The 17264-nt window shown below is 39.0% G+C and overlaps 1 protein-coding gene across 7 annotated transcripts in view; it reads right to left on the bottom strand.

Moving 5' to 3' along the window:
* GALK2 (galactokinase 2) overlaps positions 1 to 17264 on the bottom strand; it is a 163130-nt gene that overhangs the window by 101837 nt on the left and 44029 nt on the right. For all 7 annotated transcript variants that reach the window (XM_008016647.3, XM_008016646.3, XM_008016645.3 and 4 more), the window contains exon 3: positions 1578 to 1701. In XM_008016647.3, coding sequence (XP_008014838.2) covers positions 1578 to 1701 — 124 coding nt within the window. The remainder of the gene's footprint in view (positions 1 to 1577; positions 1702 to 17264) is intronic.

Genomic DNA, 17264 nt, shown 5'->3' with positions numbered 1-17264 from the left:
AGCTGAGATCACCCCACTACACTCCAGGCTAAGCAACAGGGTGAAACCCTGTCTCAATAAATAAATAAATGGCAAACCAGACACTCCAATCTTAGGTATTTACCCAACAGAAATGAAACATGTCCACACATACATTTGTACATAAATATTTGTAGCAGTATTATTCATACAGGCAAATACTGGCAATGATCTAAATGTCCGTTATTGGTAAATAGATAAACAAGATATACCTACACAATGAATGCTAAAACAAATGGACAATTCTAGGAGGCATACTACATGCTTCCTAGGGGTCCTAGCAGATTCAAGCCTCCTGCCTCTAGCAGGGACTATGTATCTTGATAATTCACCTCTAATTGCCCAACTCATTCTTCATGCTCTTTCCTACTGCTCCTGGGACCATTTCTCAAATATACTACCTGCATCTAGGTCTGTCTCAGGATCTACTTTTGTGAAAAATGAAACTGAAACCACACATTCATTATTGTGGGAATGATTAAGTACATTTTACTAAATCAAGATGACAAAATATTATGCACTGGTTTTTAAATGTTCATAAACAATGACACAAAAATATGTTTGAGATAATGTGAGCTTTTCAAGGGTCCAAAATGCACACAAGATATCAGACATGTGAAATGAAAAGGAAAAAAAGATCTCCTACAATAAGTTCCATATAAAAGTAAAAAACTTCTACATCTTGCACAAGCTGGTATAGAGTCTTATCAAAAATATTTTCTGAATAAATGAATGTTATTGCAGATAAACTAACCAATGAACAAGCCAAACATATAATATGCCAAACATAAGCCAAAATCTTTTTCTGTATGATCAAGTCAAATCCGTTATAATACATTAAAAGCAAGTAGAGTTTATCCTAGAAATGCAAAGGGCTCAACATTAAAAACTTCATCAGACTAATTCACCATATTTTTAAAAAACTGATCTTCAATACTAAATAGACATTTAATTAAATTCAATACCCATTAGTAAACTTTTTTAATCTTAGCAAACTAAGATTTTTTTTTTAAAGACTTTGTTAACTTGATAAAGCATATGTACTAGAAAGTTACCTTTGTTAGGCATCAGACTCTGTTTTATATGCTAGGGCACTGAAGAAGAGAGGCAACAGTGCCTGAAGTCACAGAGTTTACTGTCTACTGGGTGACACAGGTAAATAAACAGATAATAATAATACAGCATAGTAAGATGCTATGACAAGATACTTAGAAGCTGCCATAGTAACATAGGAAAACATCACCTTACTTTGCTGGAGATAATTAGATCAATAGATGATAAGTACCTATCCCATGAGGACAGAGTTATTTATCTTTGTATCACCTGGTATCTAAGACTATGTCTATCACATGGTAAGTCTTTGGTAAATATTCCTTAAATTAATTGACAAATGAACAAAATGAACAAACAATAAATAATGGCCTTAGAATTTTTTTAATGTCAGGTACAAAATATCAACAAATTAAATGACTTGTTATAAATCTGATGTCTCCTAAAGAGTTCATTTGGGTACAAACAGAACCATACAAACACACAAATTAGCAATTTTAAATACTCACGGATACAAGGGATTTGTATTGGCCAGTTGGAGAGTATATGTTTTCACAGGTTCTACAGCTATTAGCACATCTTGTTCTATAGCCATAGGAAGAACAGAATATCCACAGTAATCTATATGCTCTCCTAGAAAAAAGAGAAAGCTTTTTTAATCATTGCTAATATATAAAACAAAAGCACCTCAAGAAAGTTTACATACAGGAAAAAACTGATCATGAGCCAGGTTTTAACAGTAAATAAAAATAAAGGAAAGCAGAGTAAGATGGCCAAATAGAACCCTTCCATGATCTTACACCAAATTGAACAACTATCTATGCAATAAACACTTTCATAAGAACCCAGAAAATTCAGGTGAGTACCTGAAAATCACAGTACCTGGTTTTCACATAACATCAGGGATAGAGGAATTGAAGAGCACAGGAAAGACAGTCTTGCATTGCCTACAGGATCCCTCCCAGTATGGAGAGAGAAAAACTGTTTGGGGGAGGGAGGGTGAAGTGAGTGTGGGTCTTTGCACTGGAACTCAGTGCTGCCATGTTACAGCAAAACACAAAACAGAGAAGAATTCTGCTAGCACCCAAGGAGGGAGCATTTAGATCAGCCCTGGGCAAGACAGAATTCTCAGTCTCAGCAGGAAGAACCTGAGTCCCAACTGACCTCACCTCTGGCTAACTAAAGTGGCCTTGTGCCCAGAATAAGCTTAATTGGCTGTCAGGCCACAAGTACTGCAGTCCTCAGGCAAGCTGTGGTGCTGTGCTGGACTTGGAGGCAGTAGACTTGGGATGTGTGACCAAGTGTGACACCAGCTGTGGCAGCCAGGGGAGTGGCTGGATCACATTGCACCCAACTCCAGGAAGTACAGCTTGGGGAGAGACTCCTTTAGCTTAAGGAAAGAAGTGGGAAGAGTACAGAAGACTGTCTTGCAATTTGGGTACCAGCTCAGCCAAAGTAAAGCACCAAGGAGATTCCTGAAGCTGTCAATTCCAGGACTTAGTTCCTGAAGGGGATTTCTAGACCCACCCTCATTCAAAGGGAATCCACTGCCCTGAAGAGAAGGACCCAGTCTTGGCAGGATTCACCTGATCACTAAAGAGCCCTTGGGCCTTGAATAAACATCAGCAGTAACCAGGCAAGATCCAGTATTGTACAGGCTTCAGGTATGACCCAGCACAGTGCCAGCTGTGGAAGCCACAGAAGTGCTCTAGGTAGCCCAGTAGAGAGACGACTTCTGATTGGAAGGAGTAAAGGGAAGACATCAAGAGGACTTTGCCTGACAACCCAAGGAATTCTCCTTTACCTTACCCAAACTCGTCAAGGCAGTGCCTCTAGATGTCAGCAAGAACTGCAGTATTCCTGGGCTTAGAGCACCTCCTTTAGCCCGTAAGGACCACATTCTTAGAGCACAACACTCAACCCCATTTGAATACATGAAAAGTCTTCTCAAGAATGAAGGGTACAAATAAGCCCAGACTACACAGACAAATAAATACCTAATTTGTCAATGCCCATAAGTGATGAATGTCCACAAGCATCAAGAGTATCCAGGAAAACATGACCTCATTAAATGAACTACAGAAGACACCAGTGACCAATTCCGGAAAGACGAAGATATATGTCCTTTCAGACAGAGAATTCAAAAGAGCTGTCTTGAGGAAGCTCAACAAACTTAAAAGATAACACAGGGAAGAAATTCATTATTCTTCCAGAGAAATTTAACAAAGAGATTAAAATCATTTTTGAAATTTCAAACAGAAGTTCTGCAGCTGAAAAATTCAACTGACAAACTCAAAAATGTCTCAGTCTCTCAACAGTAGAATTGATCAAGAAAAAGAAATAATTAGTGAACCTGAAGACAGGCTATATAAAAATACACAGTCAGAGGAGAGAAAAGAAAAACAATTTAAAAAGAATGAAGCTTCTTTACAAGATCTAGAAAATAGCCTCAAAGGGGCAAATCTAAGAGTTAATGGCTTTAAAGAGGATGTAGAGATAGAGAGGTAGGGTAGGAAGTTTATTCAGTGAAATACTGATAGAAAACTTTCAAAACCAAGGAAAAGATATGAATATTAAGGTATCAGAAGATCACACAACACCAAAAGGATTCAACCCAAATAAGACTAACTCAATTAATATATTAATCAAACTGTCAAAGGTCAAGGATAAAGAAAGTATCCTAAAAGCAGAAAAAGAAAAGAAGCAAAGAACATATAAAGAACATACAAAGCAAAGAACATATATAAAGAACATATAAAGAACAATATGTCTGGCAGGAGACAACTCAGCAGGGAACTTAGAGGCCAAGAGAGAGGCAGATGACATAGTCAAAGTGTTTAAGAAAAACAACTTTTGAACTAGAATATTATTTCCAATAAAACTATCCTTCAAACATGAAAGAGAAATACTCTCCCAGACAAACACAGCTGAGGGGTTTCATCAACACCAAATCTGTCTTGCAAAAAATGCTACAGAGAGTTCTTCAATCTGAAAGAAAAGCACATTAATGTAAAAAATATATATCACATGGTGGTATAGAACTCAGTGGTAGTGGTAAATGAACAGATGAATACAGAATAACACTGTAACTATAGTGTTAAAACACTCATATATTAGTAGGAAGATTAAAAGACAAACCTATCAAAAATAGTAACTGAAACAGCTTTCTGAGCATAAAAAGATATAAATAGAGACAATCAAAAGTGACAAAGCAGCCGGGCACGGTGGCTCAAGCCTGTAATCCCAGCACTTTGGGAAACCAAGTCAGGCAGATCACGAGGCCAGGAGATCGAGACTATCCTGGCTAACATGGTGAAACTCCATCTCTACTAAAAGTACAAAAAAAAAAAAAAAAAAGTCGGGCCTGGTGGTGGGTGCCTGTAGTCCTAGCTACTTGGAAGGCTGAGGCAGGAGAATCACTTGAACCTGGGAGGCGGGGATTGCAGTGAGCCGAGATCACGCCACTGTACTCCAGCCTGGGTGACAGAGTGAGACTCCGTCTCAAAAAAAAAGAAAGAAAGAAAAAAAAGAAGTGACGAAGTGAAGAAATGGGGTGAAGGTGTAGTTTTGGGTTTTTTGTTTGTTTTCTTTTTGCTTATTTCTTTTTTTATTTTCATTGTAGTCAGAGTTAAGCTGTCATCTGCTTGAAATAATTGGTTATAAGATGTTATTTGCAAGCCTCACAGTAATCACAAAACAAAAACCTATATCGGATACAAAAAAAAGTTGGGTTTTTTGGGGGTTTTTTTTTGAGACGGAGTCTCACTCTGTCACCCAGGCTGGAGTGCAGTCGCGCAATCTCGGCTCACTGCAAGCTCCGCCTTCCAGGTTCACACCATTCTCTGGCCTCAGCCTCACGAGTAGGTGGGACTACAGGAGCCCACCACCTCACCTCGCTAAATTTTTTTTGTATTTTTTAGTACAGATGGGGTTTCACCGTGTTAGCCAGGACGGTCTCTATCTGCTGACCTCGTGATCTGCCCACCTCTGCCTTCCAAAGTGCTGGGATTACAGGCGAGGGGCAATGCGCCCGGCCCAAAAAAAGTTTTAAATAATAAATTAAAACTTGTCAGAAAAAGTCACTTTTATACAAAGGAAGACGAGAAGAAAGGAAGAAAGAGAGAACCAACAAAACAACCAGAAAATAAATAACAAAATGGCACTAGTAAGCCTGTACCTTATAACATTGAATATAAATGGACTAAATTTCCAGTAAAAGACAAAGTGGATGAATGGATTAAAAAAACAAAAACAATACGCTAACCTCATCTATAAAGATACGCAGACCAAAAAAAAAAAAAAGAAAAAGATATTGCGGAACACACACCAGGGCCAATTGTGGGTTGGTGGGGAAGGGGAGGGAGAGCATTAGGACACATAGCTAACACACGCAGGGCTTAAAACCTAGATGATGCATTGACAGGTGCAGCAAACCACCATGGCACACGTATACCTATGTATCAAACCTATACATTTCTGCACTTATATCCCGGAACATAAAGTAAAATTTTTTAAAAAAGAAAAAGATAATCCATGCAAATGAAAACCAAACGAGAACAAGAGTAGTTATGCATAAACAAACAGGATTCCAGACAAAAACTATAAAAAGAGACAAAGGTCATTATATAATATCAAAGGAGTCAATTCAGCAACAGGATATAACAATTGTAAATATATATGCACCCAATGCTGGAGCACTCAGCTATATAAAACAAATATTATTAAAATTAAAAAGAAGGATAGATGCCTATACAATAATAACTGGGGACTTCAAAACCTCACTTTCAGCCCTGGGGTATTCATCCAGGAGAAAATCAACAAAGAAACATCAGACTTAAACTGCAGTATAGAACAAATGGATATTTATAAAACATTTCATCCAACAGCCCCAGAACACACATTCTTCTCATCAGTGCCCGGCATATTCTCCAGGATAGATCATAAGTTAGACCACAAAACAAGTCTCAAAAAGTTCAAAAAAATTAAAATAACGTCAAGTATCTTCTCTGATCATAATGAAATAAAACTAGAGATCAATATGAAGAAAAACTTTGGAAACTAAGCAAACACATGGAAAGTAAAAATATGTTCCTGACTGACCAGTTTGCCAATGAAAAAATGAGGAAATTTTTAAATTTCATGAAACATGTGGGAGTGAAAACACAATAGACCAAAATCTCCATGACACAGAAAGAGCAGTACAAAAAAGGACATTTAAAACAATAAATACCTATATCAAAAAGGTAGAAATATGTCAAATAAGCAACCTAAAGATGCATCTTAACAAATAAGAAAGACAAAAGCAAATGAAATGCACAATTGGTAGAGGAAAAGAAAGAACTCAGATCAGTGCAAAAAATAAGTAAAATTGAAATTTAAAAATACCAAAAAAAAAATCAATGAAATTAAAAACTGGTGATTTGCAAACATTAAATCAAAAAACCTTTAGCCACACTAAGAAAAAAAGAGTCCAGGCACAGAGGCTCACACCTGTTATCTCAGCACTTTGGGAGGCCAAGGTGGGTGGATCACAAGGCCAGGTGTTCGAGACCAGCCTGGCCAACGTGGTGAAACCCCATCTGTGCTAAACATACAAAAATTAGCTGGGCGTGGTGGTGGGCACTTGTAATCCCAGCTACTCAGGAGGCTGAGGCAGGACAATCACTTGAACCCAGGAGGCAGAAGTTGCAGTGAGTTGAGACAGCTCCACTGCACTCCAGCCTAGGCAAGAGAGTGAGACTCTGTCTCAAACAAAAAAGAAAAAGAAAAAAATAAAGAAGATTCAAATAGAGAATTTTTTTAAAGATATTGTAACTGATAGCAGAGACTGAAGGCATCATTAGAGACTATCATGAGCAACTATATACCAACAAATTAGAAAACCGAGAAGAAAGGGATCAATGCCTAGACCCATATGATATGGCTTGGATCTGTGTCCCCACCCAAATCTCATGTTGAAATGTAATACCAAATGCTGGAAGTGAAGCCTGGTGGGTATCGATTGAATCATGGAGGTGGTTTCTAATGGCTTAACCCAGTCTCCTGAGTGTGGCTCTCATGATAGAGTTCTCAGAAGATCTGATTGTTTAAAAGAGTATAGCACTTTCCCTCCCTCTCATCCTCCTGCTCCAGCCACGTAAGGTGTGCCTCCTTCCCCTTTGCCTTCCACTATGCTTGTAAGTTTCCTGAGGCTTTCCCAGTCATGCTTCCTGTACAGCCTGCAAAATTGTGAGCCAATTAAACCTCTTTTCTTTATAAACTATCCAGTCTCAGATACTTCTTTATAGCAGTGCAAGAGCAGACCAATACAGAAAATTGGTATCAGAAGTAGGGTATTGCTATAAAGATAACTGAAAATGTGAAAGCACCTTTGGAACTAGGTAAAGTGGCAGAGGTTGGAACAGTTCGGAGGGCTCAGAAAAAAACACAGGAAGATGAGGAAAAGTTTGGAACTTCCAAGAAACTGGTTGAATGGTTGTGTCCAAAATGCTGATAATAATATGAACAATGAAGTCCCAGCTAAAGAGTTCTCAGATGAAAATACAAAACTTATTGAGAACTAGAGTAAAGGTCACTTTTGTTATGCTTTAGCAAAGAGTCTGGAGGCACTGTGCCCCTGCTCTAGGGACCTATGGAACTTTGAACTTGAGAGTGATGATTTAGGTTATCTGGTGAAAAAAATTTCTAAGCAGCAAAGCATTCAAGATGTAGTATGGCTGCTTCTAACAACCTATGCTCTTATTCTTGAGCAAAGAAATGACCTGAAACTGGAATTTCTATTTAAAAGGGAAGCAGAGTGAACAAGTTTGAAATACTTGAAGCCCAGCCATGTGGTAGAAATGAAAAGGCCTTTTTTTTTTTTTTTTTTTTTTTTTTTTTTTTTTTTTTTTTTTTTTTTTTTTACTGTAGCTAACTTTGGGAAACCCCGTCTCTAGTAAGAATACAAAAATTGGCCAGGCATGGTAGCACGTGCCTGTAATCCCAGCTACTCAGGAGGCTGAGGCACAAGAATCACTTGAGTCCAGGAGGTGCAGGTTACAGTGAGCCAAGATTGTGCCACTACACTCCAGCCTGGGTAACAGGGCAAGACTCCATCTCAAAAGTTAAAAAAAAAATAAAATAGGCCAGGCGCGGTGGTTCACACCTGTAATCCTAACTCTCTGGGAGGCCGAGGCGGGTGAATCACCTGAGGTCAGGAGTTCACAACCAGTCTGGCCAACATGATGAAACCCCATCTTTAGTAAAAATACAAAAAATTAGCCAAGCATGGTGGCGGGTGCCTGTAATCCCAGCTACTTGGGAGGCTAAGGCAGGAGAATCACTTGAATCTGGGAGGCAGATATTGCAGTGAACTGAGATCGCACCATTGCACTCCAGCTTGGGCAATAAGAGTGAAACTCTGTCTCAAAAAATAATAATAAAAATAAAATAAAATAAAATAAATGCTCAGCCACTAAAAAAAAAGTAGAAATTTTGCATATAAACAACCTAATGGTACACCTCTAGCAAAAACAATCCAAATCCAAAATTAGTAGAAGGAAAGAAATAATAAAGATCAGAGCAGAAGTAAATTTGAGACAAAAATTAATGAAATGAAAAGGTAAACATAATAGCAAATCTTTAGCTAGACTGAGAAAAAGAGAACATACAAATAAATAAAACAAACAAAAAAAAAAACAGAAAAGGAGACATTACAAGTGACAACACAAAATACAAAGGATCATTAAAGTCTATTGTGAACAACTATTATGCCAACAAATTGAAAAAACTAAATGACATGCATAAGTTCCTGGACACAGAAAACCTATGAAGATTGAACCAGGTAGAAATAGAAAACGTGAACATACCAATAACAAGTAACAAGATTGAAGCAATAATAAAAAGTCTCCCAACAAAGAAATGCTCAGGACCAGAGGGCTTCACCCGTGAATTCTACCAAATCTTTAAAGAAGAACTAACACCACTTCTTTTCAGACTTGCAAAAAAATTGACAGGCAGGGAATTCTTTGAAACTATTCTATGAGGCCAGTATTACTCTGATACCAAAACTGAACAAGGACACAACAGAAAAAGGAAACTACAGGACAATATCTCAGTTGAACATATAATCAAAAATCCTCAATAAAATGTTGGCAAAATGAACCCAAGAGCCCATAAAAAGATTATATGCCATGATCAAGTGGGATTAATCCTAGAGATGCAAGGAAGGGGTTCAACATACACAAATCCAAAAATACGATATATCACATCAACAGAATGAAGGAAAAAAAAACATATAATCTTTACAATCAATTCAGAAAAAGCATTTGATAAAATTCAACATGCCTTCATGATAAAAACTTTTAACATATTAGGTACAGAAGGAACGTGTCTCAATATACAATAAAGGCCATATATGACAAACCCATAGCTAACGTCATACCAAATGAGGAAAAATGGAAAGCTTTTTGTATAAGCACTAGAACAAGACAAGCATACCCAATTTCACCACTCATATTCAAAATAGTACTGGAAGTCTGAGCCAGAGCAACCAGGCAAGAGAAAAATATAAAGGGCATCCAAATTGGAAAGGAGAAAGTCAGATGGTCTCTATTTGTACACAACATGATCTAATGTAGAAAAACCTAAAGACCACAAAAAGCTTTTACAGCTGATAAATTCTGTAAAGTCACAAGATACAAAATCAGTATAAAAAATAGCTAGTGTTTCATTGAATGTAAATGGCCCAAATGCTCCATTTAAAAGATAGAGAACCACAAAAAGGATAAGGACTAACCAACCAACTGTCTGCTGCCTTCAGGAGACTCACCTAACACATAAGGACTCCCATAAACTTAAAGTAAAGGGGTGGAAAAGGGCATTTCATGCAAATGGACACCAAAGTGAGCAGGGGTATCTCATCTTATATCAGACAAAACAAACTTTAAAGCAAGAGCAGTTAAAAGAGACAAAGAGGGACATTATACAATGGTAAAAAGGCTTTGTGTAACAGGAATATATCACAATCCTAAAGATATATGCACCTAACACTAGAGCTCCCAAATTTATAAAACAATTACCAACAGACCTAAGAAATGAGATTGACAGCAACATAATAACAGTGGGGGACTTCAATATTCCACTGACAGCACTAGACAGGTCATCAAGACAGAAAGTCAACAAAGAAACAATGGATTTAAACTATACCTTGGAACAAATGGACTTAACACATATATACAGAACATTTCATCCAACAACTAGAGAAAACACATCCTATTCAACAGGGCATGGAACTGTCTCCAAGATAGATCATGTGATAGGCCACAAAAGATGCCTCAATAAATTTAAGAAAATTGAAATTATATCAAGCACTCTCTCAGACTACAATGAAATAAAACCGGAAATCAACTACAAAAGGAACCTTCAAAACCATGCAAACACATGGAAATTAAATAACCTGCTCCTGAATGAGCATTGGGTCAAAAACAAGATCAAGATGGAATCTAAAAATTCTTTGAATGGAATGACAATAATGACACAACCTATCAAAACCTCTGGGATACAGCTAGGACAGTGCTAAGAAGAAAGTTCATAGCCCTAAACACCTACATCAAAAAATCTGAAAGAGCACAGACAATCTAAGGTCACATCTCAACAAACTAAAGAAACAAGACCAAACCAAATGCAAACTCAGCAGAAGAAAGGAAATAACCAAGATCAGAGCAGAACTAAATGAAATTGAAACAAACAAAAATACAAAAGGTAAATGAAACAAAAAGGTGGTTCTTTGAAAGATAAAATTGGGCCAGCGCGGTGGCTCACGCCTATAATCCCAGCACTTTGGGAGTCTCAGGCGGGTAGATCACCTGAGGTCGGGAGTTCAAGACCAGCCTGACCTACATGGAGAAACCCCGTCTCTACTAAATGTACAAAAATTAGCTGGGCATGGTGGTGGGCGCCTGTAATCCTAGCTACTCAGGAGGCTGAGGCAGGAGAAGCTTGAACCAGGTGGCGGACATTGCAGTGAGCTGAGATCGCACCACTGCACTCCAGCCTGGATGACAAGAGCGAGACTCCATCTCAAAAAACAAAACAAAATAAAAGGTAAAATTGATAGACCATTAGCAAGATTAACCCAAGAAAAGAAGAGAGAAAATCCAAATAACCCCGCTAAGAAACAAAAGAGGAGATATTACAGTTGACACCACTGAAATACAAAAGATCATTCAAGGCTATTATGAACACCTTTATGCAAATAAACTAGAAAACCTAGAAGAGATGGATAAATTCCTGGAAAAATACAACCCTCCTAGCTTAAATCAGGAAGAATTAGATACCCTGAACAGACCAATAGCAAGCAGTGAGATTGAAATGATAATTTTAAAAATACCAAAAAAAAAATACAGGACCAGACAGATTCACAGCAGAACTCCATCAGACATTCAAAGAAGAATGGGGACCAATCCTGTTGACACTATTCCACAAGATAGAGAAAGAAGGAACCTTTCCTAATTCATTCTATGAAGCCAGCATCACCCTAATATCAAAACCAGGGAAGGACATAACCAAGAAAGAGAACTACAGATCGATATCGTTGATGAACATAGACGCTAAAATCCTTAACGAAATCCTACCTAACCAAATCTAACAACATATCAAAAAGTTAATCTACCATGATCAAGTGGGTTTCATATCAGGGATGCAGGGATGGTTTAACATACACAAGTCTGTACATGTGATACACCACATAAACAGAATTAAAAACAAAAATCACATGATCATCTCAACAGATGCAGAAAAAGCATTCAACAAAATCTAGCAAGCTTTATGATTAAAACTCTCAGCGAAATTGGCACAAAAGGGACATACCTTAATGTAATAAAAGCCATCTATGACAGATCCATAACCAACATAATACTGAATGAGGAAAAGTTGAAAGCATTCCCTCTGAGAACTGCAACAAGACTAAGATGCCTACTCTCACCACTCCTTTTCAACATGGTACTGGAAGTCCTAGCCAGAGCAATCAGACAAGAAAAAGAAATATACGGCATCCAAATTAGTAAAGAGGAAGTCAAACTGTCACTGTTTGCTGACGATATGATCATTTACTTTGAAAACCCTATAGACTCCTTCAGAAAGCTCCTAGAACTGATAAAAGAATTCAGCAAAGATTCCAGATACAAGATTACAATTCCAGATACAAGATTAAGATTCCAGAAACAAGCTATACAAATATAGCTCTTCTGTATACCAACAGTGAACAAACAGAGAATCAAATCAAGAATTCAACCCCTTTTGGCTGGGCACAGTGGCTCATGCCTGTAATCCTAGCACTTTGGGAGGCGGAGGGGGGCAGATCATGAGGTCAGGAAATCAAGACCATCCTGGCTAACATGGTGAAATCCCGTCTCTACTAAAAATACAAAAAAATTAGCTGAGCGTGGTGGCAAGCGCCTGTAGTCCCAGCCACTTGGGAAGCTGAGGCAGGAGAATGGCATGAACCCGGGAGGTGGAGCTTGCAGTGAGCTGAGATCACGCCACAGCACTCCAGCCTGTGCGACAGAGTGAGACTCCATCTCAAAAAAAAAAAAAAAAAGAAAGAATTCAATCTCTTTTATAATAGTTGCAAAGGGGGCGGTTCCAACATGGCCAAATAGGAACACCTCCAGCCTCCAGTTCCCAGCATGAGCGACACAGAAGATGGGTGATTTCTGCATTTCCAACTGAGGTACCAGGTTCATCTCACTGGGGCGTGTTGGACAGTGGGTGCAGGATAGTAGGTGCAGCCCACTGAGTGAGAGCCAAAGCCGGGCGAGGCATCACCTCACCTGGGAAGTGCAAGGGGTAAGGGAATTCCCTTTCCCAGCCAAGGGAAACCGTGACACACAACACCTGGAAAACCAGGTCACTCCCACCCTAATACTGCGTTTTACCAAGGGTCTTAGCAAACAGCATACTGGGAGATTATATCCCGTGCCTGGCTTGGAGGGTCCCACACACACAGGGCCTCCTTCATTGCTAACACGGCAGTCTGAGATCTAATTGCCAGGTGGGAGCGAGGCTGGGGGAGGGGCACCTACCATTGCTGTGGCTTGGGTAGGTAAACAAAGCAGCCAGGAAGCTCGAACTGGGTGGAGCCCAACACAGCTCAAGGAGGCCTGCCTGCCTCTGTAGACTCCACCTCTGGGGACAGGGCATAGCCAAACAAAAGGCAGCAGAAACTTCTGCAGATTTAAATGTCTCTGTCTGACAGCTTTGAAGAGAGTAGTGGTTCTCCCAGCACAGAGTTTGAGATCTGAGAATGGACAGACAGCCAGCTCAAGTGGGTCCCTAACCCCCGAGTAGCCTAACTGGGGGACATCCCCCAGTAGGGGCAGACTGACACCTCACACCTCACACGGCCGGTACCCCTCTGAGACAAAGCTTCCAGAGGAATCATCAGGCGGCAACATTTGCTGTTCAGCAATATTCACTCTTCTGCAGCCTGTGCTGCTGATACCCAGGCAAACAGGCTCTGGGGTAGACCTCGAGCAAACTCCAACAGACCTGCAGCTGAGAGTCCTGACTGTTAGAAGGAAAACTAACAAACAGAAAGGACATCACACCAAAACCACATCTGTACATCACCATCATCAAAGACCAAAGGTAGATAAAAACCACAAAGATGGGGAAAAAGCAGTGCAGAAGAGCTGAAAATTCTAAAAATCAGAGAGCCTCTCCCCCTCCAAAGGAATGCAGCTCCTCGCCAGCAATGGAACAAAGCTGGATGGAGAATGACTTTGGCGAGTTGAGAGAAGAAGGCTTCAGACGATCAAACTTCTCCAAGCTAAAGGAGGAAGTCTGAAGCATCGCAAAGAATCTAAAAAAACTTGAAAAAAGATTATACAAATGGCTAACTAGAATAACCAATGTAGAGAAGTCTTTAAATGACCCGATAGAGCTGAAAACCATGACACGAGAACTACATGACAAATGCACAAGCTTCGGTAACCAACTTGATCAACTGGAAGAAAGGGTATCAGTGATTGAAGATCAAATGACTGAAATGAAATGAGAAGAGAAGTTTAGAGAAAAAAGAGTAAAAAGAAATGAACAAAGCCTCCAACAAATATGGGACTATGTGAAAAGACCAAATCTACATCTGATTGGGGTACCTGAAAGTGAAGGGGAGAATGAAACCAAGTTGGAAAACACTCTGCAGGATATTATCCAGGAGAACTTCCCCAACCTAGCAAGGCAGGCCAACATTCAAATTCAGGAAATACAGAGAACGCCACAAAGATACTCCTCAAGAAGAGCAACTCCAATACACAAAATTGTCAGATTCACCAAAGTTGAAAAGAAGGAAAAATGTTAAGGGCACCCAGAGAGAAAGGTCAGGTAACCCACAAAGGGAAGCCCATCAGACTAACAGCGGGTCTCTTGACAGAAACTCAACAAGCCAGAAGAGAGTGGGGGTCAATATTCAACATTCTTAAAGAAAAGAATTTTCAACCCAGAATTTCATATCCAGCCAACCTAAGTTTCATAAGTGAAGGAGAAATAAAATCCTTTACAGACAAGCAAATGCTGAGAGATTTTATCACCACCAGGCTTGCCATACAAGAGCTCCTGAAGGAAGCACTAAACATGGAAAGGAACAACCGGTACCAGCCACTGCAAAAACATGCCAAATTGTAAAGACCATCAATGCTAGGAAGAAACTGCATCAACTAACGAGCAAAATAACCAGCTATCATCATAATGACAGGATCAAGTTCACACATAACAATATTAAACTTAAATGAAATTGGGCTAAATGTTCCAACTAAAAGACACAGACTGGCAAATTGGATAAAGAGTCAAGATCCATCAGTTTGCTGTACGCAGGAGACCCATCTCACATGCAGAGACACATATAGGCTCAAAATAAAGGGATGCAGGAAGATCTACCAAGCAAATGGAAAACAAAAAAAGGCATGGGTTGCAATCCTAGTCTCTAATAAAACAGACTTTAAACCAACAAAGATCAAAAGAGACAAAGAAGGCCATTACATAATGGTAAAGGGATCAATTCAACAAGAAGAGCTAACTATCCTAAATATATATGCACCCAATACAGGAGCACCCATATTCATAAAGCAAGTCCTTAGAGACTTGCAAAGAGACTTAGACTCCCACACAATAATAATAGGAGACTTTAACACCCCACTGTCAACATTAGACAGATCAATGAGACAGAAAGTTAACAACAATATCAGGAACTGAACTCAACTCTGCACCAAGCCAACCTAATAGACATCTACAGGACTCTCCGCCCTAAATCAACACAATATACATTCCTCTCAGCACCACATTGCACTTATTCTAAAATTGACCACATAGCTGAAAGTAAAGCACTCCTCAGCAAATGTAAAAGAACAGAAATTATAACAAACTGTCTCTCAGATCACAGTGCAATCAAACTACAACTCAGGATTAAGAAACTCAATCAAAACCACTTAACTACATAGAAACTGAACAACCTGCTCCTGAATGACTACTGGGTACATAACGAAATGAAGGCAGAAATAAAGATGTTCTTTTAAACCAATGAGAACAAAGATATAACATACCAGAATTTCTGGGACACATTTAAAGCAGTCTGTAGAGGGACATTTATAGCACTAAATGCCCCCAAGAGAAAGCAGGAAAGATCTAAAATTGACACCCTAACATCACAATTAAAAGAACTAGAGAAGCAAGAGCAAACACGTTCAAAAGCTAGAAGACAAGAAATAACTGAGATCAGAGCAGAACTGAAGGAGATAGAGACACAAAAAACCCTTCAAAAACATCAGTGAATCTAGGAGCTGGTTTTTCAAAAAGATCAACAAAATTGACAGACTGCTAGCGAGACTAAAAAGAAGAAAAGAGAGAAGAATCAAAAAGATGCAATAAAAAATGATAAAGGGGATATCACCACTGACCTCACAGAAATACAAACTACCATCAGAGAATTCTATAAACACCTCTATGCAAATAAACTAGAAAACCTAGAAGAAATGGATAAATTCCTGGACACATACACTCTCCCAAGACTAAACCAGGAAGAAGTTGAATCCCTGAATAGACCAATAATAGGCTCTGAAACTGAGGCGATAATTAATAGCCTACCAACTAAAAAAAGTCCAGGACCAGACGGATTCACAGTAGAATTCTACCAGAGGTACAAGGAGGAGCTGATACCATTCCTTCTGAAACTATTCCAATCAATAGAAAAAGAGGGCATCCTCCCTCATTTTATGAGGCCAACATCATCCTGATACCAAAGCCTGGCAGAGACACAACAAAGAAAGAGAATTTTAGACCAATATCCCTGATGAACATTGATGCAAAAATCCTCAATAAAATACTGGCAAACCAAATCCAGTAGCACATCAAAAAGCTTATCCACCATGATCAAGTGGGCTTCATCCCTGGGATGCAAGGTTGGTTCAGCATACGCAAATCAATAAATGTAATCCAGCATATAAACAGAACCAAAGACAAAAACCACATGATTATCTCCATAGATGCACAAAAGGCCTTTGACAAAATTCAACAGCCCTTCATGCTAAAAACTCTCAATAAATTAGGTATTGCTGGGACGTATCTCAAAAAAATAACAGCTATATATGAGAAACCCACAGCCAATATCATTCTGAATGGGCAAAAACTAGAAGCATTCCCTTTGAAAACTGGCACAAGACAGGGATGCCCTCTCTCACCACTCCTATTCAACAAAGTGTTGGAAGCTCTGGCCAGGGCAATCAGGCAAGAGAAAGAAATAAAGGGTATTCAATTAGGAAAAGAGGAAGTCAAATTGTCCCTGTTTGCAGATGACATGATGGTATATTTAGAAAACCCCATCATCTCAGCCCAAAATCTCCTTAAGCTGATAAGCAACTTCAGCAAAGTCTCAAGATACAATATTAATGTGCAAAAATCACAAGCACTCCTATACACCAATAACAGACAAACAGAGAGCCAAATTATGAGTGAAATCCCATTCACAATTGCTTCAAAGAGAATAAAATACCTAGGAATCCAACTTACAAGGGATGTGAAGGACCTCTTCAAGGAGAACTACAAACCACTGCTCAAAGAAATAAAAGAGGACACAAACGAATGGAAGAACATTCCATGCTCATGGATAAGAAGAATCAATATCATGAAAATGGCCGTACTGCCCAAGGTAATCTATAGATTCAATG

This window comes from Chlorocebus sabaeus, chromosome 26 (assembly GCF_047675955.1).
Source record: "Chlorocebus sabaeus isolate Y175 chromosome 26, mChlSab1.0.hap1, whole genome shotgun sequence".
NCBI lineage: Eukaryota > Metazoa > Chordata > Mammalia > Primates > Cercopithecidae > Chlorocebus > Chlorocebus sabaeus.
This window is presented reverse-complemented; position numbering and strand designations above follow the sequence as displayed.